General features: G+C 35.0%; 4 protein-coding genes across 7 annotated transcripts; 2 read left to right on the top strand and 2 right to left on the bottom strand.

The window, feature by feature from the left end:
* Nucleotides 1-399: 399 nt before the first annotated feature.
* Nucleotides 400-5,133, top strand: LOC101206269 (succinate--CoA ligase [ADP-forming] subunit alpha, mitochondrial). The gene is made up of 7 exons (XM_004137481.3): nucleotides 400-839; nucleotides 1,533-1,742; nucleotides 2,751-2,921; nucleotides 3,215-3,338; nucleotides 3,797-3,858; nucleotides 4,470-4,551; nucleotides 4,679-5,133. The coding sequence occupies exons 1-7, from the start codon at nucleotides 600-602 to the stop codon at nucleotides 4,816-4,818; spliced, it is 1,029 nt and encodes a 342-aa protein (XP_004137529.1). The 5' UTR covers nucleotides 400-599; the 3' UTR covers nucleotides 4,819-5,133.
* A 1,360-nt stretch (nucleotides 5,134-6,493) lies between these two features.
* Nucleotides 6,494-11,489, top strand: LOC101206027 (dolichyl-diphosphooligosaccharide--protein glycosyltransferase subunit STT3B). The gene is made up of 6 exons (XM_004137480.3): nucleotides 6,494-7,677; nucleotides 8,301-8,837; nucleotides 9,202-9,656; nucleotides 9,937-10,059; nucleotides 10,162-10,221; nucleotides 11,157-11,489. The coding sequence occupies exons 1-6, from the start codon at nucleotides 6,739-6,741 to the stop codon at nucleotides 11,284-11,286; spliced, it is 2,244 nt and encodes a 747-aa protein (XP_004137528.1). The 5' UTR covers nucleotides 6,494-6,738; the 3' UTR covers nucleotides 11,287-11,489.
* A 148-nt stretch (nucleotides 11,490-11,637) lies between these two features.
* Nucleotides 11,638-14,706, bottom strand: LOC101205794 (hypothetical protein). 2 transcript variants are annotated; one of them, XM_011652696.2, is made up of 4 exons: nucleotides 14,121-14,262; nucleotides 13,648-13,741; nucleotides 13,244-13,374; nucleotides 11,638-12,746 (listed from the first exon to the last, which is right to left on the bottom strand). In XM_011652696.2, the coding sequence occupies exons 3-4, from the start codon at nucleotides 13,327-13,329 to the stop codon at nucleotides 11,939-11,941; spliced, it is 894 nt and encodes a 297-aa protein (XP_011650998.1). In that variant the 5' UTR covers nucleotides 13,330-13,374; nucleotides 13,648-13,741; nucleotides 14,121-14,262; the 3' UTR covers nucleotides 11,638-11,938. The 2 variants fall into 2 exon arrangements, with proteins under 2 accessions (XP_011650998.1, XP_004137527.1); XM_004137479.3 differs by lacking the exon at nucleotides 13,648-13,741 and having other exon boundaries at nucleotides 14,121-14,706.
* A 2,104-nt stretch (nucleotides 14,707-16,810) lies between these two features.
* LOC101205252 (E3 ubiquitin-protein ligase RING1-like) lies at nucleotides 16,811-21,521 on the bottom strand. Of its 3 annotated transcripts, XR_968932.2 has the most exons (3): nucleotides 20,175-21,521; nucleotides 17,636-17,779; nucleotides 17,212-17,482 (listed from the first exon to the last, which is right to left on the bottom strand). XR_968932.2 is itself a non-coding variant. In XM_004137477.3 (2 exons), the coding sequence occupies exon 1, from the start codon at nucleotides 21,318-21,320 to the stop codon at nucleotides 20,184-20,186; it is 1,137 nt and encodes a 378-aa protein (XP_004137525.1). In that variant the 5' UTR covers nucleotides 21,321-21,519; the 3' UTR covers nucleotides 16,811-17,101; nucleotides 20,175-20,183. The 3 variants fall into 3 exon arrangements, 2 of the variants coding, with proteins under 2 accessions (XP_004137525.1, XP_004137524.1); XM_004137477.3 differs by lacking the exons at nucleotides 17,212-17,482; nucleotides 17,636-17,779 and adding an exon at nucleotides 16,811-17,101 and having other exon boundaries at nucleotides 20,175-21,519; XM_004137476.3 differs by lacking the exon at nucleotides 17,636-17,779 and having other exon boundaries at nucleotides 20,175-21,519.
* Nucleotides 21,522-22,669: the final 1,148 nt, after the last annotated feature.

The following is a 22,669-nucleotide window of genomic DNA, read 5'->3' as shown; positions in this document are numbered from 1 at the left end:
TTTGAAAATAATAAAATAAATTAAAATATTTATAAATTATAACAAAACTTTAGATTCTATCGTGGATAATAATAGAAATTAATTGATTTCTATCGCTGTCTACCAACGTCATTGAAATATATCATTGTTTATCAATGTCTACTATTGATAAAATTTAATTTTTTTGTTATATGTTGTAAATGTTCGATTAAATTTGCTATTTACGATAATTTCGTTGAGTATGCTATCATAATTTGGAATTTTTATTATTTTTGTTAATAATACAAGATGCTTTAAAGAGAGTCACTGTATTACAACATTGATTGGGCCTAAAATACAAGGCCCAATTAGCTACAGAAAGGCCCAGAAAACAGAGCCCAAAATCGTAATAACGGAACGCCCATTTCTAAACCCAAACCTGTGAGAAAAACCAGAAAAGGAGAATTGAAGGACGCAATGTAAGGCAGGGAAGAGGGAAAAAGAAAAGAAAGAAAAGTAAAAGGGAAAGGGAAGAGAGAGCGGGAGAGGAGGCGAGTGAGAAGGAAAGAAAATATAATTCCAAGTGTGATACTCTGAAGAAGGCGGCTGCGCCGAAAATCGAACCAAATCGGAGCAAAACGATGGGTCGTCAAGCTGTTGCCAAGCTCATAGGGTCGGCCATTAATCGCAAAACTTCTTCATCTTCATCATCATCTTCTGTGTTTTCGCGTGCGGCGTCGCAGATTCGGCATTACTCCGCTGCTCCGTCACCTCCACCGGCAGTTTTTGTTGATAAGAACACTCGCGTTATATGTCAAGGGATCACTGGTAAAAACGGTACATTTCACACAGAGCAGGCCATCGAATATGGCACCAAAATGGTAATTTTTTTTGTTTTTGGTGCATCGTGATGTTTTTTAATGTTATGATTTCTGTTATTCAGTTTTTTAGATTGATTTCGGCAAATAATTTTATAGAGCATCGTTAATGTGTTTGCCTCCATAAATTTCCCGCTTTCTGTCCTTAGAAATGGGAAGGTAGTATGAAATTATCGTTCCATGATCCTTAATCATCTGATTGGATTGAACTGTGTGGCACTGCTATATATTTGATCTGCAATTCGATTTGGTTCTCGGAAACCGCTGGATGTGACGGATCTGGCTTAACGTCGGACAGTGAGCTTTCTCGTTATACTGGTGAGAAATGAACTGAAATCAAAATACGAGTGTGGAGGGAACAGTACTTAAATAAAAAAATCTTTTGGGCGTGGGATGTTATTTCTTAACTGCAAGTATTGGCTTAGTTCTCCTGGTGTATGTATGTTTGTGTCCCGAACCGAAGATCATGAGATCTGGACTGAAGAGTGTCTCGTTTGAATCAATGATTCCGTTGCAATTTTTTCTACTTTTATATGCTCATCCATATATTTATAAATTGACTTTTAAAGTCGGGCATTCCCACAGTTTTCATTTTTGTTGGTTCCTGATTTTCTGCCGGCTCTTCTTCTTTGTCGATCGTCTGTTGATAAAAGTGGAAATCATCAGGACTTATGTTCTGCTTATTTGTTGAGTTAGGTTGGTGGTGTAACGCCAAAGAAGGGTGGAACAGAACACTTGGGGCTTCCTGTTTTTAACTCAGTTGCTGAAGCCAAAGCTGAAACCAAGGCCAATGCATCAGTTATTTATGTTCCCCCGCCATTTGCTGCAGCAGCTATCATGGAGGCAATGGAAGCTGAGTTAGATCTTGTTGTTTGTATTACGGAAGGGATCCCACAACATGATATGGTTAGTGAAAATTGACATATACCAGCCTGGTTTCTTTCTTATTGTTTATGATACCGAAGAATGGGAAAAATCTACTTGGAATTTTTTTTTGTTGCTGCAGTGCATGTTTTTTTCTTTTTATTTATAAAAAATACCAGTTGTTTGTAATTAGCAAATGTGGCAGCTTATGTTATTGTGTCACTTGTTAAAGTTTCTGGCATGGCCATCCCAACAAAGGGGGAGAGGAAAGGAGTTAACTTAAAGAAGACAAAAAAGCACTAATTGTTATTGTTAATATTAAATAGGAGCTAACTAAAAGTTTGAAAGCAGTGGTTGGATAACTCCCTATGCACAAACGCTTAGGATAGAAACTAATGTCTTAATCCACAAAAGATGCTGGAGAAGAGGCCTTGGGAACAGAGAGTGAATTCTTTTGATAGCATTTCGAGATTGATTTACAGAACTTGTTTTGTACATGGATTTTAAGCCAAAGAAGAAGCTACTGTCAGGCTGGTCAACTGGAACGGTAGAAGGTGAATCATCTATACCATATGCCAATATTTTTCATTTCTATACTAAAACAAGCTTACGACTATAATCTACAAGAGTAGCTTGTTGGACTATGAACCAAAAAAAGAAAAAGAAGAAACTACTTATGCCCGAGCCTCTGTTAGCTGGAATGGAAAAGGGAAAGTCATTATACCATATGGCAGTGAACTATATTTACTATTGTACTTTAGAGTTGGTTGAAATTGTAGCCTTATATTGCCCCTCCCCCTTGTTTCTTGAATGTGCATAAGAGAAAATAAAGCTAGATTTAACCTAACTTTGCCATGTTCCAAATAAATAGCTGTATTGCTGATTGAAAGTTGTTCTATTGAATTGTTTAATTGCTTAGATTTTGCATTCCAAGTTGAAGTTATTGGGACAGATCTATCGCATGGATGTTGACTATTTGTACATTGTGGCTGAGATAGTTCATTGAACTTCTATTCAAAATGGTAAAAAATCTCTATATTTGGGTTTCAGGTGCGAGTTAAGGCTGCTTTAAACAAACAATCTAAAACTAGATTGATTGGCCCTAATTGCCCTGGCATTATCAAGCCTGGAGAATGTAAAATCGGAATTATGCCTGGATACATCCACAAACCTGGTCGCATTGGCATAGTATCACGATCTGGTACCTTGACTTATGAAGCTGTGAGTTCTAATTTTGTTATATCAATCAAGTGATAGATTCTCTCATAACCTTCCTATCATTTATACACACTATTTATTCTTTATTGAAGAAAAAAGCTTATGGAAAAGATATGTCACTCATCATCTATCAAATTTTATTTTATTTTATTTCTTCACATAGTAGATGAGCATGGTGAAATGGTCTGAGCAAAACATGATACCTCTTCTCTATTGGGTTACTATTTTCTTCCATCCCTGTGACATGTGATACTCCTTGTACTTTTATTTAATTTACGCATTTTTATGCCTTTTAGGTTTTTCAAACAACTGCTGTTGGCCTTGGACAATCCACTTGCGTAGGTATTGGAGGGGATCCCTTTAATGGGACAAACTTTGTTGATTGTATCGAGAAGTTCCTTGTTGATCCTCAGACAGAAGGTAATTCATGTTTTTGATTTATTTGTCTCTTACTCCAAATTTTGATTGCATGATATTCTATTTGGGAAAAGATGATGAATCCTGATGCACATACAATTATGAATATTTGCATGATCTTTTATTTTATCGAATTCACTTCTGTTTTCTCTTGTCGTCTCTTCCTTTTGGATTGTGAGACCTGGTTTATATGTTTTTAGTCCATTTTAGGATAATAATATTTCAAAGGTACATGGCTACTAGGATTGTAAGCTTAGATATTCTTTTATTTAGAGTCAAGAGAATAGACTCAGGGAACCTTGTGAATAGTCAATGATGTAAAACGTTATGAATAGATGATACTGAACTGGCTGGATTGGGGATCATCGTTAGTCACTATTTCTCTCCTCCACCTGTTCTAATTTGCTTTAAGAAGTGGATAATGATCTACAAAGTCTGATACAATGCCTCATGAATTTCAGGTATTGTTCTAATTGGAGAAATAGGTGGAACTGCTGAAGAGGATGCTGCCGCTTTGATTAAGGTTTTGGCCTTTTTAAAATCAGTATAGCTTTCTTAACATATTTTGATTGCCTAACTCATCATTATCAATAATTCGTGAGTTCATTGCTTCTTTTATTGATTACCTCCAGATTTGTTCAATCTCTTTAATGGTTTTGCTGTATAATGCACTCCTTGGACGTTGAACCGTTATATTCATTTTCTAATGAAGTTTATTGAGATGATCCAGGAATGACATGAACTAGTTGAGCGAGCTACTTTTGAATAACATTTTTGCTTCGTCCATTGCTTAATTGGATTAGGGTTACTGGTTAATTGTTTTCAGAACATGACTTGACTTCCATTGGCTCTTAGGAGCAGTTTTTGAATCAGATAATATTTGAATTGGCTTCCTTAAATACTCTCCTATATCATTGCTGCTGTTACTTCTCATGTCAAAGTACAATGAACTAAATTTCCATGCCAATATTGCCGTTTTAGGCTTTTAGCTACAAATTTTGATTTACATTGCCTTTTCTCCTACACACCGAATAACTAATTTGGTCATTGTATCTAATTTTTTAAATGGTTCCAATCTGTTGATCGATTTGATGTTAAAGAGTGCAACATTTTGAGAAGTTTATTGTGGTACAGGAAAGTGGGACTGATAAGCCTATTGTTGGATTCATTGCTGGCCTAACTGCTCCTCCAGGCCGTCGCATGGGTCATGCTGGCGGTATGTACATTTTTAGATTGAAGAGTTCTTTATTTCTTAATGTGTTAACTCTTTTACACAGCTTGCCCTGACCATTCTTCCCAGTTTCTCCATACATTGTAATATTTGTGGTTTTTGGATTTTGCAGCCATTGTCTCAGGTGGAAAAGGAACAGCCCAAGACAAAATCAAGACACTACGAGAAGCTGGAGTAACGGTGGTCGAGTCACCTGCAAAAATTGGTGTGTCAATGCTTGAAGTTTTCAAACAGAGAGGCCTCGTTAGTTAGATTGAAAACTAAAATCTCAAGATTTCAGAGTTCCACCGTTCCATTTTACACAATTTGGAGTTCCTGCTTCCACCTAAAATGGTGTAAAATTTTCAATAAGAGGTACCCAACTTTTCGTTGTTGAGATATTTTTTGAGGCATTCAATGTTTTGAGTTCCGGAGCCTCTGACTGCTGGAGATTCATTTTAAAACTCACTTAGAGAGACACTTTGTGTTTGATTCAATTTTCGTTTTTTATATCAAGTAATTATAATACTGCTGACATCTTGTGCCTCCTATTTGGATTGTTTCTAATAGACACTGATTCAAGTTGTATTTTCTGAATTAGGTTGAACTGGGGGGACTTCTTTTTCCTCCCGTGACGTAGTGTAAAAATTTAACTAATTAACTACGAAGGGGTGGAATGTCTTAAATGAAACAATAAAAGGATTGTAAGTGCAAATAATGCACTGCATCAAATGCAATAGATCCATCGCATACGGGTTGGATACAGCAGGCTTTGACGCCTTATTTGATAGTTGTAGGAAGAAGTAATTTTTTTGTAACAATGAGTAAGTTTTCATACGCCATGTTGTGGTATGAGCGGTAGTTTGAAGATAGAAAGGTCCTGTTTGAATTGCTTTTCAAGTAAAAAAAAACACTTTTGCACAACTTTTTTCTGGAAAGTCATTTTAAATAGAAATGTGCAATTTAGATATATTTTGAATGGATTTGATTGTAATTTTGCAGTTTGATAGACAAAAATGAAATAAAAATTTATTTTCACAAGACACAAGCTTTTTACTTTGTAAAAGAGAGATTCCTGTAATCTAATTGATTCCCTTGTTGACCCATTTCATTCGTTTCAATTTTGTTAGATGGTTAAAATATATGACCCATCGTCATTTTGACCTCCAAAATTGCATTTGTATTTACTAAGCTATCCTTGAATGACTAGCTTTTCTAATTCCTAACCAAAACATCAATCGAACTAGAATCAAATGTAGCATTAAGCAAGTTTTTGTTAATTTTGAATCATTGAGTCTGCATCTTCAAAAAAGTTGTGTTTCTTACGAGTGCACGACAATTTTTAGTTAGACTTTTTAAAAAAAGTTGTGTTTCTTACTAGTGCACACAATTTTTAGATAGACTTTCATTATAGTGTACAATATTATCGAGATTTTTTTTCCACGTATAGAAGGAATGTGTAGATTGATTCATAAGAATAAACTAACAATAATTGTCCATTATTCTATAACAATGCCATGAAGTTAAAACCTTAGCTTTTGGGAGAACCTCAGTTCTATGTCAACATAATTTCTCTAAGATTGACAAGTATAATTTTCACTCCATCCCAAACGTTTCTTTTAATGTATTAACTATATGTTGGGTGAGGTGGTTAAAATTTAAATATTTTCGTAGTATAATAAAGGTAAAGATATTTGAATTATAGACCATAATATTTATTATTATTATTGTTTGAGAAGAGGCTAATTTAATTCAAATGCATTCCCATTTGGGGTTCTTTTCTGACAGATGCCAAAACTGAACCAGTAAAAAGGAATTTGAAATGGATCAGTATAAAGAGATCTGAAAGCTCAAGTCCAACATTAAGCCCAAACATTCATAAAGCCCAATTATGGCCCATTTTGAATATTCAAAAGAAGTTGAGAATATGCAAGTCGTCCATCATCTTGCGACAATCCAAATTCTGTATAATTCGTTTTGATGTTACTCTTTCCTCTCTCTTCCCCGCTCTACTATCACCTTCTCTAGATTTAGCTTTACCCCCTCCTTTCTTCATCCATTCTGTTATTTTAGGGTTTTGCTCCATTTCTCCACTCGCAAAACCCTTCCATGGGAATTTCTTAGTGTTGACTCGAATTTCAATTTCCTTATCGCGACTTGAAATCAACAACATTTTCGTTAATCTCTCCAATCATGGGTGGGAAGATCGAGCCTGTCAATGGTTCTGTTAAATCTGGATCGAATAATCAGACCAACTCTGCAACGATCACTTCGAATGCTAAATCTGGTCTGTTAGACAGTTTTTCCTTCAAATCATTTAAGTTAAAAACGAAGCAACAGGAGCTTCTGATCCGGGTTTCAATCCTTTTCCTCGTCTATGTTTTGGCTTTCATTACTAGGCTCTTCAGTGTTCTACGGTATGAGTCGATGATCCATGAGTTTGATCCCTACTTCAATTATCGAACTACGCTCTTCCTCACGCAGAAGGGGTTTTATGAATTCTGGAATTGGTTTGATTCTGAGAGTTGGTATCCTCTCGGTCGAATCATTGGAGGGACGCTTTATCCTGGACTTATGGTCACGGCCGCTATTATCTACTGGGGGCTGCGGTTTCTGAAGTTCGCAGTGCATATTCGTGAGGTCTGTGTGTTGACGGCTCCATTTTTCGCATCAAATACCACATTGGTTGCTTACTTTTTTGGGAAAGAAATCTGGGACTCAGGTGCTGGGCTTGTTGCAGCTGCTTTGATTGCTATTTGTCCAGGTTACATTTCGAGATCTGTTGCGGGATCGTATGATAATGAAGGAGTTGCCATTTTTGCGCTGTTGTTGACATTCTATCTATTCGTGAAGGCGGTGAATACTGGATCTCTTGCTTGGGCTCTTGCCTCGGCTTTTGGGTACTTCTATATGGTTTCGGCGTGGGGTGGCTATGTATTTATAATTAATCTGATTCCACTTTATGTGCTAGTTCTTCTAATAACGGGAAGATACTCCATGCGATTGTATGTGGCGTATAATTGTATGTATATCTTGGGAATGCTGCTTGCTATGCAAATTCGATTTGTTGGCTTTCAGCATGTTCAGTCTGGGGAGCATATGGCTGCGATGGGCGTCTTCTTCTTGATTCAGGCAATGATTCTTTATTATCTCTTTGTTGAATTTGTAATTTTCTGATCGTATATAGCATCTGTTAGCAGAATAAATTAGTTTGGATTGTCTGAGTTGTTATATGATGAAGTGTGGCATCATTTTGGGAGAAGGTAAAGAAACTAAAATTTTACTAGTGCTGTAATAACGTTGATCCCAATAATAGGATAAGGAACATTTCAATGTTGGGTATTTATGTTGTCGTTCAAGGAACATCATCTAGGTGCAAAGCTTTATATAGAAAAAAAAATCTATGAGCTGTCTAGAGCTAGCTTCTGGTTTTGGGCAAGGAAAATCTGCCCATGGGTGGGGCCTAGACGATAAATGTAAAAAGACGTATATCTGTTAAATTGTTTTCAGTTTCATCATATGAAGGAAAATTGCTTTTGTTTATTGTTGTTGTTATTGGTGATGGTGGTGGTGTTGATAACTTATGAAGCAAAGGATTGTTTCAGCTGACCTTGTCTTTAACCCTGTCTTTTACTCCCATATGAAGTAATGGTTACCTGACTCAAAACTAGGCAGTGGAGAGAATGTTTATGGCATCTTATTGGTTGTTGAATGCAAGTCATTTCATTCATCGAACTAATTGACCTCTCTTACAGGTATTTTACTTCTTGGACTGGGTGAAGTACATGCTCAGTGATACCAAACTGTTTCAAGCCTTTTTGAAGATCACGGTAACTAGTGCAGTTGCTGTGGGTACCGTTGCTTTGGGAGTTGGCACTGCGTCAGGGTATATATCCCCATGGACTGGGCGGTTTTATTCTCTTTTGGATCCAACATATGCAAAAGATCACATACCTATAATAGCATCTGTCTCTGAACACCAACCGACAGCTTGGTCATCTTTCATGTTTGACTTCCACATTTTGCTTTTCCTTTTCCCAGCTGGTCTCTACTTTTGCTTCAAGCGCTTGTCAGATGCTACGATTTTCATAGTCATGTACGGTCTCACTAGCATGTACTTTGCTGGAGTTATGGTAAGATTAATTCTTGTTGCTACACCTGCAGTATGTCTTATCAGTGCTATAGCTGTCTCTGCTACAATAAAGAACTTGACCCAATTATTGAGAGCTAAACCAAAGGTTTCTCAGATTAGTTCTAGTAAAGGGGTCAGCAACGCCAAGAGTTTCTCTAAGGTAAGTCCAGCTCTGTTTATATGCCTTATCTTTAGTTTTACACAGTTTTCAACCCTGTTCGGTCTTGATTGGAAATGAATTGTTGAAATGTATTTGTTGTGCACTTATATTGAGTACTATAGCTGACTAATTACATATGCTTATTTTTTGTCAAGGTGTTTTTTCTTCTGAGTATTCTTTGGTTGTATTAATATGTTAAAAAGATGTTGAACCATGAATCTCTCTAGGCCAGTGACTAAAAACTCTTTTCAATCTGAATTTTTAGGCACTAAAAGGTTATATGCATTGTTTACACATATATTCATGAGAAAGAATATTTTTTTCTTCTTTGTCTGGTTTTAATTTTTATCCCCCCAATCAACAGGGATCTCTTGATCAATCCCAGCCTTTCCAAAAGAATGGTGCTATTGCATTACTCTTTGGTGCTTTTTACTTGCTTTCAAAGTATGCAACTCACTGTACATGGGTCACCTCAGAAGCTTATTCATCTCCATCAATTGTCTTGGCTGCACGCGGTGCTCATGGGAACAGGGTTATCTTTGATGACTACCGTGAGGCATACTTTTGGCTCAGACAAAATACTCCTCAAGATGCTAAGATAATGTCGTGGTGGGATTATGGTTACCAGATCACAGCAATGGGAAACAGAACTGTCATTGTTGACAACAATACCTGGAATAATACCCACATTGCTACTGTTGGGCGTGCTATGTCTTCTTATGAAGGTGAGGCATATGAAATAATGAGATCACTTGATGTTGATTATGTGCTGGTTGTCTTTGGTGGTGTGACTGGCTATTCATCAGACGATATTAACAAGTAAGGGCATTTCACCTTTTTTCTCTTTCTAATGAACGGTTTTGTTTTTTCTTTTGGTTGTTGGGTGGGTTATGTTCTAGTTTAATGTGTCAAATTCTTGGACTTCGTTTGGTTTTAAATTATGTAACATGTTCTCTCCCATATAGTTTACATTCCTTGATATAGGCAGTCAAACTAGTCCTACGAGTGCCTTGGCTGCAAAGTCCCATCTCACTTATATTATTTATTTATTTATTTATTTATTGCATCACCTATTGATGAAAATGTTGTATCATACCAGATTTTTGTGGATGGTGAGAATTGGAGGTGGTGTTTTCCCTGTAATTAAAGAGCCTGATTATCTGGTGAATGGAGAGTACCGAGTCGACAAAGGAGCAGCTCCCAAGATGTTGAATTGTCTAATGTAAGTTTCTTAGCAATGGAAGATTATTCATGTGCATGTATGTTGTTACCTTTTATATCTCTTCATATGAGGGAATGCGGATTTACTGTTCTGTGTTACCAGGTACAAACTTTCGTATTATCGGTTTGGGGAGTTAGTAACAGAATATGGCAAGCCTCCTGGGTAAGTTCAGAATCTATCACCATTAACCCTGAAGAAAATTTATGAAATTTCTATTTTCTGGATGAAGGCAGCACTCGTTAATTATTGTCATAGTCAGATAGGACAACAATAAGGGTAATACATAATGAATATTCATATCACAAGCATGTTCTTGCAAATAGGAACGACTAAGCTGATTAGCAATTTGTACTGTGCATTGCATCTATTTTGGTTCATACACTAGGACTAGTAAAAGCAGTTGACTTCACTTGTTACACCAGTGGATGGAGCATAGTGTTAGGATTTCTTCCCTAACAATGGTCCAACCAAACACCAGAAATATCAAAGAAAGAACAGAGCAGCACTGTTTATTGATATTCAACAAAGGATAATAGTCTCAATGGCCAATAACAAAGGAAAGCATAACCAAACGACATAAACCTTACCAACCAGTTCGAGAGAGCTGGGATTCTGTCCTCCCCAAGCCACTAACCCAATTTCTGCACAAAAGTGTCCCCTAAGGTTTCACCCAAACTACATTCTCCCAACCGCAATAACCAAACTTGCACTCCCGCATTCCTCCGCCATTTTCTTTTTCACATTTTTTACCCTTCCTATAAGTATTAGTATGTATAATTTGGGACCTTAAACACAGCTTATTAATGTGCATGAAACATGCACTCATTGGTTCTTTTAAATGTAGATCATTTTAAGTCTTGTTCATCACTGTTATATAACTTATGTATGCTATCAAAAAAAGAAAAGAAAACTTAGGTATATCTTGGAATACTTGTATGGGCTATCATGAGCATAATTTTGTATTAGTTAGCATGTACCTTTTCCCTTGAGGAGGTTGGAGATTCAAATTTCGCATTTTCTGGGAACTGGCGTTTGTCTGTTGCATTAATTGCCGAATCCAAATGAGGTTGCCTATCTTGGTTTCTTTGTGATTGCAGGTTCGATCGTGCCAGAGGAGTTGAAATTGGCAACAAGGATATCAAACTTGAGCACTTGGAGGAGGCATTCACCACATCTAATTGGATAGTTCGTATTTATAGAGTCAAACCACCAAATAACAGGTGGTGATTGATCTTTTTTCCCGAACCATCTTTGGAACGGCTACGAGTCAGATAGAACTCTGAGCAAGAGAGTCTTTGACATAGTGTTTATTCTAGGCAAAGAAAGTAAACTGGAATTTTGTTTCTACAACTTGAGCTGTAGTATCGAATGCGTCAATATTTTGAAATCTTTTTCAGAGATTCACAATGGATTCCTTTCTCTTTTTTTTATGATTGGAAAATATTTAGCAAGCTTTGAATGATTTTGAGTTTTGGTTGAATATACAGCATCAAATTAATTTAAATCTATATAAAAAAGCACCTCTACTGAACAAATGTGCATGTAAGCTGAATATTAAAGTGATATCACTCATCCATATTTATGAAAGGCTGTATTTTTCTTGGAAAGTTAACGGAAACGAATAATCTTAAGTACAAATGAAAGTGCTTCTGCCTCTTACACCAGACGACTCAAATCTGACAAGAAGAAAAGAACTATATATATATATATTTTGGTGTTGTATTTACTATTATCAACTTCCTTAAACGTCAATCTCTCTCTTATTTTGCCTTCCTACCTATACATTCATGTAACAACATTTCCCAAAAGAATTTCCGGCCCAAATGAATGAATCAAAGCAGTTCGACGAGCAAGAATATGAACAGAGTTATGAACATGGTTAATCAAGAGCAGCTTTGTTCCTGCGGCCTGTGATTGGATTTGGCAAACCATCAAACAATGGTTTTGAGATTGCAACGCTTGAGAGAGCTTGCAAGTCTGGCTTCAAACTCCACTTTGCAGTTGACCATACAGACGTTGAATTGCTGTTATCTTGGTCTCTCAGGTTTGATGTACTTAACGATTTATGAACTTCAGAAGTTCCATCAGTAATTATATCATCTCCTAATCCTACTGGAATCGAATTTATCCACACTGGATCTGAATCTGATAACAGAGCAGTTCTGCTACCTGATTTTAGCCTCATGGCTAAACTCTTTCCATTTGAAGGAGAAAAATAGTTTCCGTTGCTATTTTCGCCCTTCAGCGATCTCTCTGTGGTGGTAACACCATTGTCGACTTCAGCTTTTTGACGCCTTCGAACTAATTTCTCATCAGATTTCTCACTCTCTACATCTCCGGAATCTGTACGTAATAGATGCTCGGTTATTGAGTCATTATCAGTCCAGAAACTACCAGCATATTTCCTGGTCTTCGAGTAAATGTTTAGAGGTGGTGTAGAGAGTACAGAGGTTCTGGAAAACAACCCATCGCCAGTGGAATTTGAATTTTCAGTTCTGTATACAGACATCTCCATGTCTACTGACGAGGTCTCAAGAGTTTGTGAACTTAGACCATAGTATTTTTGCAATGTGCTCATGGCAGGGGAGGCTTTTTGGTTTGGTGATTTCAATCTCCAAGATTGCAAAGAGTTTAGCATATTGGTAGGTTGGCCTAAATGTAGAGGCTCTTCATTTACAGATCCATTTCTGCAATACATTTGGAAAAATCCATTAGATAAAACTTGAACAGTTCATGGAGGGGGGTTCTAATTTTATGCAACGAATATCAGCATGGTAAATGCTCAAATTATGCATAATGATTTATATAACCCCAGCAAAATAATCTCAATCTAATCGCTAAAACTAATGCACAGTTGATTGCAACTTAAGTTGTTTGGGCGCGACTTAGATGGGTGTCATAATCCTACAAAACATGTATATAACTATAACATAAAATAAACTCCGCACATGATTCGTTCCCCGATTGTAAATATGCAACAATAAGATTCCCAAGTATCTCATTTCACACCCCTAACCGCAGCCTCAATGTATCTATACTATATTTGCTTAAAACAGCGCATCGACAACTGGACTAAGACAGACTTTAGTTTTGAGGTATGAGCAGCAAACATAAACAAACTAAAAGCTTAATCACAATCCACAAAATGATATAAATTCTACTAGAAATTGACAACAAGAAATACCCAGTAACGGCAGAACCATCAGACAGGCTGGGTGATGGCGGATGTCTACCCGGTAGAGGAATTCTTAGCTTCTTCAAAGCAAACATTTGAAGATCTGCTGCCAAGCCATTCAATCTCCTAATGTCAGCTACCTATACGTTTTAGAGCATCGGTAAGGAATGAAAATAAGGGTAACCACCAATTAAATCACAAATAGATTGATGAGTCTAAGATCAACCCTAAGGATATGATTGTTCAAACAAATCTCTACTAACAACCTAGTTAGAATTTTATGAACTAAAAGAATATGAAGGGAACTTCAGTAAGCAAGATAGAGTGGAAAATAAAGAATAATCGATTATTCATCCCGCAACCGAGGCATTTAAGTTAACAAAGACTATGAACATATAAAATACAATACGAACTTTCGATTGTTTGGCTTCATCATCTTTTCCCCTCAGCCAAATGCAATCGACCAAAAGTAACCTCAGAACCGATGAAGTTCAGAGCTGAAGATATCTATTTGGGGCAACAGAACACTGTTAAGGTACATCCAGCAGAGAAGCACAGCTAATGGAATTGGATATACAAAAAAACACATAAACATTTCGCCCTAATATTAAACATTCTGAGTTTCCAAACGAAACTGAACATATAGATACAATCAAACTCCCAATTAAACATTATCATCACAATATACATATGCAACAATTGGGATAAAGTTTGATAGGCGTGGTGAAATCACTCCAAAAAAAATGAATCAAAATTAAGAACTTCAATTCCCTTCCAGACCTCACAAAATCGAATCAAGTCAACTCAGGAAAAGAAAAAAAAAAATCACACCGACAGAACAACATAAGAAAATTTGATGAAAGAAAAAGGAACAACGAAAGTTTACCTCGACTCCGTACTTTATGGCGATTCCAGCGAGAGTATCCATTCTAGAAATTTGATGCTCTATGTAATTCGATCCTCCATGTCCATTAACTCCACTGGGTGAACTATTCGACGGGGACATCTACTCGAAATTGTTCGAACTCGTTCTTCAAATTGAGACGAAGAAGAAAGAAAGAAAGGATCTAATCTTACGATCCGAAGAAAGAGAAACCTTCACCTACCACTCTGTTTGCTCCGATGAAGAATATCAATTAAAAGCAAAAAAGAAAAGTGGGAGAGAATGATTGGATTTTCAATTGGAAGCTGTAAAATCGAAGTACTAAATAATAATAACAATAATTAAAAGAAAAGGCTTTGTTCTTCAATCTTCATATCATAACACGCGCGTACAATCAAATTCATCGATCAAAATGAAGCTTTTCATTTTCTACTTTGACTCTCTTCGACGCTATTCATTTGAATTAAACTTGAACACCTTATTTTTTCACATTATTTTCTTTTTTTCCTTTCCAAAGAGGATTTATTTATCATTAGGAACAAAATTGACGTAGAAAAGTAAATTCCAAAATATTTTTTTCACAAGAGGAATAAAAATCGCGGTTGATTGTGGTTGGAGTATTCTGTGTATTACACGATATTTACAACCTATTTTTCTGTTTAAGAGAACCATCCCATTTCTCAAAATCTTTTTTTTTATAATTATTATTGTCTAAAATTATTTGAAAAATGGATGGATCGATGTCCGCTTAACTTAACTAGCATCCGTTAAGATTGCAAGGTCAAATTATCATACCCAATTTATCTTTTAAAAAAAAGAAGAAAATGTAAATATAAATTTAATGTAAAATATTATTTTAAATGATCATGCACTTGAAATTATAAATCTATTGTCTGATTATATTTAAAAATGAATCCTTTACTTATTTAAATTTAAGTTTATAAAATATAATTTAAAAGTTTTTTCTAAAACGAAGAAAAATATAACTCAATTAAGATAGAATGAATTTAATTATCAATACAAGCACCAACATAATTTGAAAATAATTTATATTATATTAATCTTTTAATTCAAAAGTTCAAAATTTCTATTTTTAAAAATTGTTTTCGATAATTATTATAGATAACGAATGAGAAAGAAAACTTGGACAAAATCGAAAAGAAAAATGAATTCTACTCTATTTTATAAATAGTTTTAATATTTTTTAATATAAAGTGCGAAAAAAATAAGAAACAAGTCAAAACTGACAATAAATAGTGGAGAAGTCGTACCTTCGATTTTCCTACCCAACTTGTATTAAAATACTTTTAAAAAATAAAAATAAGAAACAAAATAAGTGAATTATCAAAAAGGCAAAATTCGGTCGAGCTGTCGGCTCTGTCGGTGAGGGAAACACGGTGTTTTCTCGAGAGAAATTCAACCATCGTCACTAAATTCTCTCCACACTTGATGGAAATTAAAATAACAATAATAATATTCGTTCCTATTTTTTGTGGCTATTTAATGTCTCACATATTATATAATTAATTATTATTGGCAACGAACAAATTGCAAAAACTCATAAAAAAAGGTAGAAAGTCTTTGTATGTCAAATATTATTCTTAGCAACCACCATCATCAGTGAACAATTCTACAATAAACGAATGAATGGTCAGAAATCTGAGAGTTCTGACTATTGTTAAATTGATGAGCTCATACAAATCTATATCCAAACTTGTATAAAAGAAAATTTCATACTTCTAATCATTTAAAATTCAAATGGAAAGAATGTAAGATTTCAATATATACACACACACACACACGAGTGATAATACTAAGTAGTATCTTAATCTCAGTAAAACAACAAATCAGGCTTCGTATTAGATATATCCTTCATATATAAAATCTAAAAATCCAATCTATTCTATGAATTCGAGCCTTCCTGCTCATGCAGTTCGACGTTCTAAATTGAATTTATTTCTTGATGAAAATAATTGCTTACTATAATTTACTATAATTAACTTCCATCATGTGACCCTATTTCTAATTATAACGATTATCAAGTGCCCATTTTATGGATCCTAGTGCAATCAATAAAAAGAAAGTGCTCATTTTATTTTTATTTATTTTTTAAATCAAATTTTGGAAACTTATGAAAAAAAAAAAGGGTCAATATTGAAAGTGCTCATTTTATTTTTATTTATTTTTTAAATCAAATTTTGGAAACTTATGAAAAAAAAGGGTCAAATTTCTAGCTTGTAATTACGTTGATGAAAGTGTACCAACGTCTCTAAATGATAGAAGCTAACGTCTATAAATGATAGAAACTAACCTATCACAAAAAGAATAAAATGATAGAAGCTAACGCCTATAAACAATAGAAACTAACCTATCACAAAAAGAATAAGTGTTTATACAAACAGAAACTGACTAAAGTCCAGGATTGAAAGAAATTAATAGAAACCCTTCAGTAATAGAAACTAATAAGAGTGAAAACTAATAAGAGTTTACACGAATGCTATCAGGGATACAAATTAATACAAGTCTATTGATACTTATAATACAAGTCTATTGATACTTGATAAGAATCTACCAATATTTATTAGTGTTTATATATATACTTTTTCTATACCGTTTGACATTTTTCCATCAATGTAAAAAAGTTTAGTTTCTTGTTAAAAAAGAAAAAAAGTTGTGAAAGTGATGTGGCATAGAATAATTTTGTTGTTGATAACAAAGGGAAATTGACCATATATTGAGCTAGATGAGATGTCACTGTTACAAGACAAGGGGGCAATGCTCAAATCTAAGCACAATAAAGCGTGTGGCCAATATCAAATGTGAATTTATCAGCCATTCACAAAATCCAGAGTGAACTCATAACTCAACTAAATACAATTCAGAATACGTTTTCTTACCGTTATTTTCCTCGTCCAGCCGGCCCCAAATATGAAAACCACATTAGATTCCCCAGCTCGGTATGCGTCGAGGATCTCCCGAACAATCTATTAAGGCAGTAATATTGCCCAAGGTGGGAAGGGAGAGATGAGTTGATTGATAAATAAATGAACAGTATGAAATAACTTTTGAATGTGAACAAACCAACAAAGGGAAGTGCAGAAAAGTCACATGTGAAGCAGACAATATTTCAATATATGAAATGGTTCCCAGAGAAGCAAAAGTATTACAGACCTTTGCAAACAAAGTAATGCACATAACTTTCTTAATCTACAAAGAATTCTGAACTCTAAAATGGAAATAGGATCTTTACCTATGGATTATTATAGTCAAATTTCATAAATGGAAAAAAAAAGCTCTAATAATTAACATATAAGGATGTTTTTCTATATTCAGTAATGATTCCAGATTCAAATCACTTGCAACACCTGCCAAAGAATAAAAGGGAAAGAGATTTAGTTGTAAAGAAGTTATTAAATCACGGTTATCATCAGACAAACAATTTATATTTTCCTTAAAATCTAGAACCTCCCAATCTAAATAAGTCAAACATCAAGACCAAAACTACCATTTAAGTTAACCTTATAATATTTGGCAGTTCGGACTTGTGCAAAAGTGATTATGCACAAATTTCTCGAGGAGGTTATCGAGTTCTTGAGGTTCCTCATGCCAGCAATATCAAAATCTAACCAAGGAATAGAGGAAGCTGGGGTGGGGGGACCGTTCTGTTCAGAAATTCAATTGAACACGTTCATTGACTGACAAACAGTTCAAAGAATAAAGCACATACTCCAACCAGATTTCAGTACAGTGATAAATAAAGAAGAGAAGCAATCATATTTTCTATGTGAACGATTAAGAACATGAGATGCATTATTAGCAGCACTACAGGTAACATGCCTGTGAACAGATCGGATACAAATCATAACAAGAATCTGAGGATGGCATTAAACCGGTGAAATTTCTCACCTGATGAATGCGCGTAAGAAAAAACAGGCTACAAATTGAAATTGTTATTTCCTAAAAAAGTTCGAGAACAAATATTCAGCTGCAGCAGGACCCAAGAGGTAATTTTGAAGTGATTTATAGAGAATTTGAACTCCAGCCTACCGGGGAAGTTTGGTTGCTATTCCAAAATGAGTTTTTTGAAGTTTTCAGGTAGGGAAAAATGTGTGAGCAACCTGCGGCAGGACCCTATCTCTAAATGAGTTTAAAAGGAAAAAGGGTTGGTTGCTATTTTCCATAGTTCACATACTACAGGCAACTTAAGCATGAACCTTTTTTGAAGTTTTCAGGTAGGGAAATGTGTAAGCAGGAGGAAAACGAGTTCCGGATTCATAAAACATTATAAATTATTTTTCGAACGCATATGATAATGAGATAAACTTTAACCAAGCTCATAACTATAAGTTGCAAAAAAGATTTTGTTAGCTCTCTCCATAGCAAAAATTCATAATGAAATTATAGCAAAATAGTCAATAAAGGATTGAGATACAAATACCAAGAGGTCCATATCTAATACAACTCTAAATTCATTTGAAGTGCCCTCTTACTGTATCTGATTTCATTCTTCAAAACTATCACATATAAATATTACCAAGGCATGGACATGATGATTTTGTGGATGACTCTCATTTCGTAGTGCCATTCAAAAAGACAGAAAATCAAGAAATGGTTAAAATCTTCGAGCTCTACACAGATGACAAAGGAAAGAAAGAAAGTGTATTTTTCCTTGTTCACTAATAATTTGTGATTTGGGAAAGGAAAGGCTCCTTAAAACCTAAGAAGACCGAGGGAAGATTCCAAGGGAGGGAATGGAGAGAAGATTGCTAGTTTGAAATCTTTAGTGCGCTCATACTACCAAAATGAGCTAGGGGATAAAGGAAACTGCTAGTTCAGCAAATACTTGATGCACAGAACTACCCAATTGAGCATTCAGCAATATGTAGCAGAGTAAAGGCCCTTACTGACAACAGTAGAGATTGAAGATAGATGTTTAAGACACTAAAACAAACCTGTCTTATCTTAAAGACTGACAGAAATCAAACACAGGACAAACTAACACTGTGTTGTTGTACTTAATTAAATTTAGAAAGGGGCACTACAAAATAATCAGCATCAAATCGTTTCAATTTCTAGAAAGCAAGAACAATGAGCCAGCAAAAAGAAAAAAGATGAATACAAGAAATAATTTGACAAGAGCAAGTTGGAGTATTGGATTGCACATATCATGCTAATCCATCCCAAATAAATAATCAGAGCCCTACTAATAACAGTTGGGACTAAGACTTGGTTCTAAATAAGTCCAGGAACATTTTTCCAAGTGAATAGTAAACATTTAAGGTGGTGTGTTATATAAATGACAATGACATGGCAAGCAATTCTAAACATGCATGACTTGACAAGTTACTAATAATCAAGTTTGGTAAAGAGAAATAACAGAGACAATATCAATTCAGGGGGTGAGTGTTTTGTGATTACCAACAATCAAAAGGAACGATTTATTCAGAAAAGTAGGCTGTGTAGCTCCTAGTGATGTTTCTATTTAACAAATATCACGAGGAATGAAACACTATCACAGGGGCAGCCACATTACGCGCTAATTATTGGTTCTTATCATAATTAAGTACTAATACCACAATACAAGTATAATACACATATCAAATATGTTTAAATAGCACCGAACTCCTGTGAACCCATGTCAATATGTTAAATCAAGTCACGCGTTAGTGCCTCTATTAGTATTTATAAACACAAATAGACTAATAATTTACAATAGAAGAAAAAAATCTGATGGTAGTTCTAAAATCAATACTGGTTTTGATGCGAGTATAGTTCAGATGAAATTGCATTAAGTAGAATTACTTACCTTCATATATAGACAATTAAATACAGAAAAGAATGAAGCTTGTGTAGAGGAATAGCTGGGGATTTCAAGTCTAAACCCCAAGCCCTCTATCTCACCAAAGATGTGAATAACTATATTTGTTTGGTATATTTTCCATTCCATCCATAGAACATAAATTAATTGGTTATATTACTTTTGTAAAGCTTAAACGTTTGTACAGACTAGATATGATAACATTTCAGAAGGGAAGGAAATAATTTTAGATGTAATACCAGTAATCATCAATCGAGATCTTCCTGCATTGGCTCGGAAGAACCCTGGCTTCCCCTATTTCTGGAGCTAGGTTCGTCGTTATTTCCACTGTTGTTGCCACCTCCACTATTACTAGTCTCAGCAGCTGAACCAAATCCTCTGAAGGGCCAAGGAAAAGCTATCCTCCTAACCCTCCGCTCTCCCATTTGTTGAGTCTGCGAGTTCTCGTCAGAATTAGGATCGCTTCCGACAACATTTTCCCCACCAGTGGAAGAATCCCCAAAGGGTTGACTTTCGCTTTGACTCCGATTAGGAGCTGAAGACCCACGAGTTCTTTGCTCGTAATCGGGATCATCTGTGGGCAATTCATATCGACATACTGGACAAGAATTATGCAATTCCAACCAAGGAATTATACAATCTGCATGATATATGTGTTTGCAAGGCATCAGTTTTGCCACCTCGTCAAGCTCAAACGTATCCTTACACACAGCGCACTGTGAAGAATCCGTAGCCAACAATTCCTCCGTAATCTTGATATCTGGAAGTCCTTCAATGGCCGACTTTGAAGCGGGAGGGGTTCCATAACGGTTCGGATCGTTTTCAGCAAGCTGTTGAATCAACTGCTCAAGGCCGGGGCCAAAGAAGTAGTCACCAAGATTGAAATTGGAAGGGGGATGAAACGCCTCTCCCGAAGCGTTTTGGATTACCAATTGAACATTAGCGCTTTGAAGATAGTTCTGGAGAAAAAGCAAGGGATTAAAACCGTCAGGGTTTTGTAACGACGACGACGATCGAAGAGAACCACCTCCCAATAGCGCTGATAGATCATTCATCATAGAACCCCCACCGCCAATGCCACCAGATGAAGATGTCGTAGAGAATATGATAGGGAAACCGCCATTTCCACCGCCACCGGTGCTGAAAGGTGGAAATGCCTCGGATGTGAAGGAGAGGAAAGGATTGGAAACAGGGCTAGGGTTAGGGTTTGGACTTTCCATTTCTTCAACGAAGCTATCGTTGCAGTTGGGGCATAAAAGATCGGAGGATGACGAGGGAGTAATTGTTACCGTACGATTGCAGGTATAGCAGAAGTAGAGCTGAGGGGGATGGGAGGCGACGCCACCGCCAGCTCCGTCGCCAGAGTTGCCACCGGACGAAGACATTCCGATAAGAAGTAAAACCGGAGGATTGAACCAAGATTTTTATTTTATTTTTCCTCAAGGTCTTACGATGGGGGAGAAGAATGAAGGAGAGATGGAGAAAAGTGGTATGAAATTTCGAGCGCGAGTGATGCGGAGAAGGAAGCGAGGAAGACCAGAGGAGGAGATTAGCAGATTCTATTTTCCTTTTTACAAATTTCTTTTTCTTCCTGCCGAGGAAATTCCATATTAAATTACAACTTTTTTTAATAATGTTATTTTAAAAAATAATCCGAAAAATAGGATAAGATAAAAACAATAATAAATTTTTTAAAATAGCAAGTTTTACAAAATATTTACGAACTATAAATTTTTTTAAAATTCTATCAATGATAGTCTTCTATCACTGTAGCATATCAATGACTATCGATAATAAAATTAGCTATAAGTTGTAAATATTTTATAAAATTTGCTATTTTTTAAAATTCTTCCAAAATTATTGACAAAAAATAGACTAGTAAAGTCCACGACTTCATTCAACGAGCTGTTATACGAAAGACATTGATAGACTCAATGATTTCAAGTGATATTAATAGACATATATAGAAATATAACCGATATAAGTTGATATATTCTAAAGTTTCATTGTATTTATAGATTTTTTTTTTTATTTTACGAAGATAGCTAAAGAAAGCAAAACATGACGTTGATATACTATCATTTATCATTAATTATTTATAGTTGTTTATATAAATACAATAAAGTTTTGTTATATTTGTAGATATTTTTTTAATTATTTTCTTTAAATTAATATATAAAAATATATTAATGGACAATTTGAAAGAAAAATATTTTTAAAAAATTAGATGAAAATAGGGTAATATTTTTTAAATTTTATATACATGTTAAACACATGGCTTCATATCTTAATTTTTAATTAATGATATTATTCACCTGGTTTAAAACACAATATGACAATTTTTTTTAATTCTCACCTTTAACGTTTATTTTTCTTGATAAATTATTTTCGAGATTTATATTATAATTTTTGGGATTATATTTTGGGTTTGAAAATAAAAAGTGTTAAAAGATGTGAAAGTAATTTGATAATAATATTTTGTTATAGGTAAAGATTCAATTCTTCGATCCTATAATATACATCATCAAAAACTAAGTATCGATATCTTTCTTTATCTATCATAAGTTTGAATTTACTCTCTCGTTTGAAAGTGAGATATTGTAATAATAGCATACTAATTTTTCTCCTAAAAAATAACACTTAAACTTTGTATCTAAGTAAAGTATTTACTTATATTGTATCTTGTACAAAATTTTAAGGAATTTCTACCTTTCTATATATAAATATATATAAT

The sequence above is a fragment of the Cucumis sativus genome, chromosome 1 (assembly GCF_000004075.3).
Source record: "Cucumis sativus cultivar 9930 chromosome 1, Cucumber_9930_V3, whole genome shotgun sequence".
Lineage (NCBI taxonomy): Eukaryota > Viridiplantae > Streptophyta > Magnoliopsida > Cucurbitales > Cucurbitaceae > Cucumis > Cucumis sativus.
This window is presented reverse-complemented; position numbering and strand designations above follow the sequence as displayed.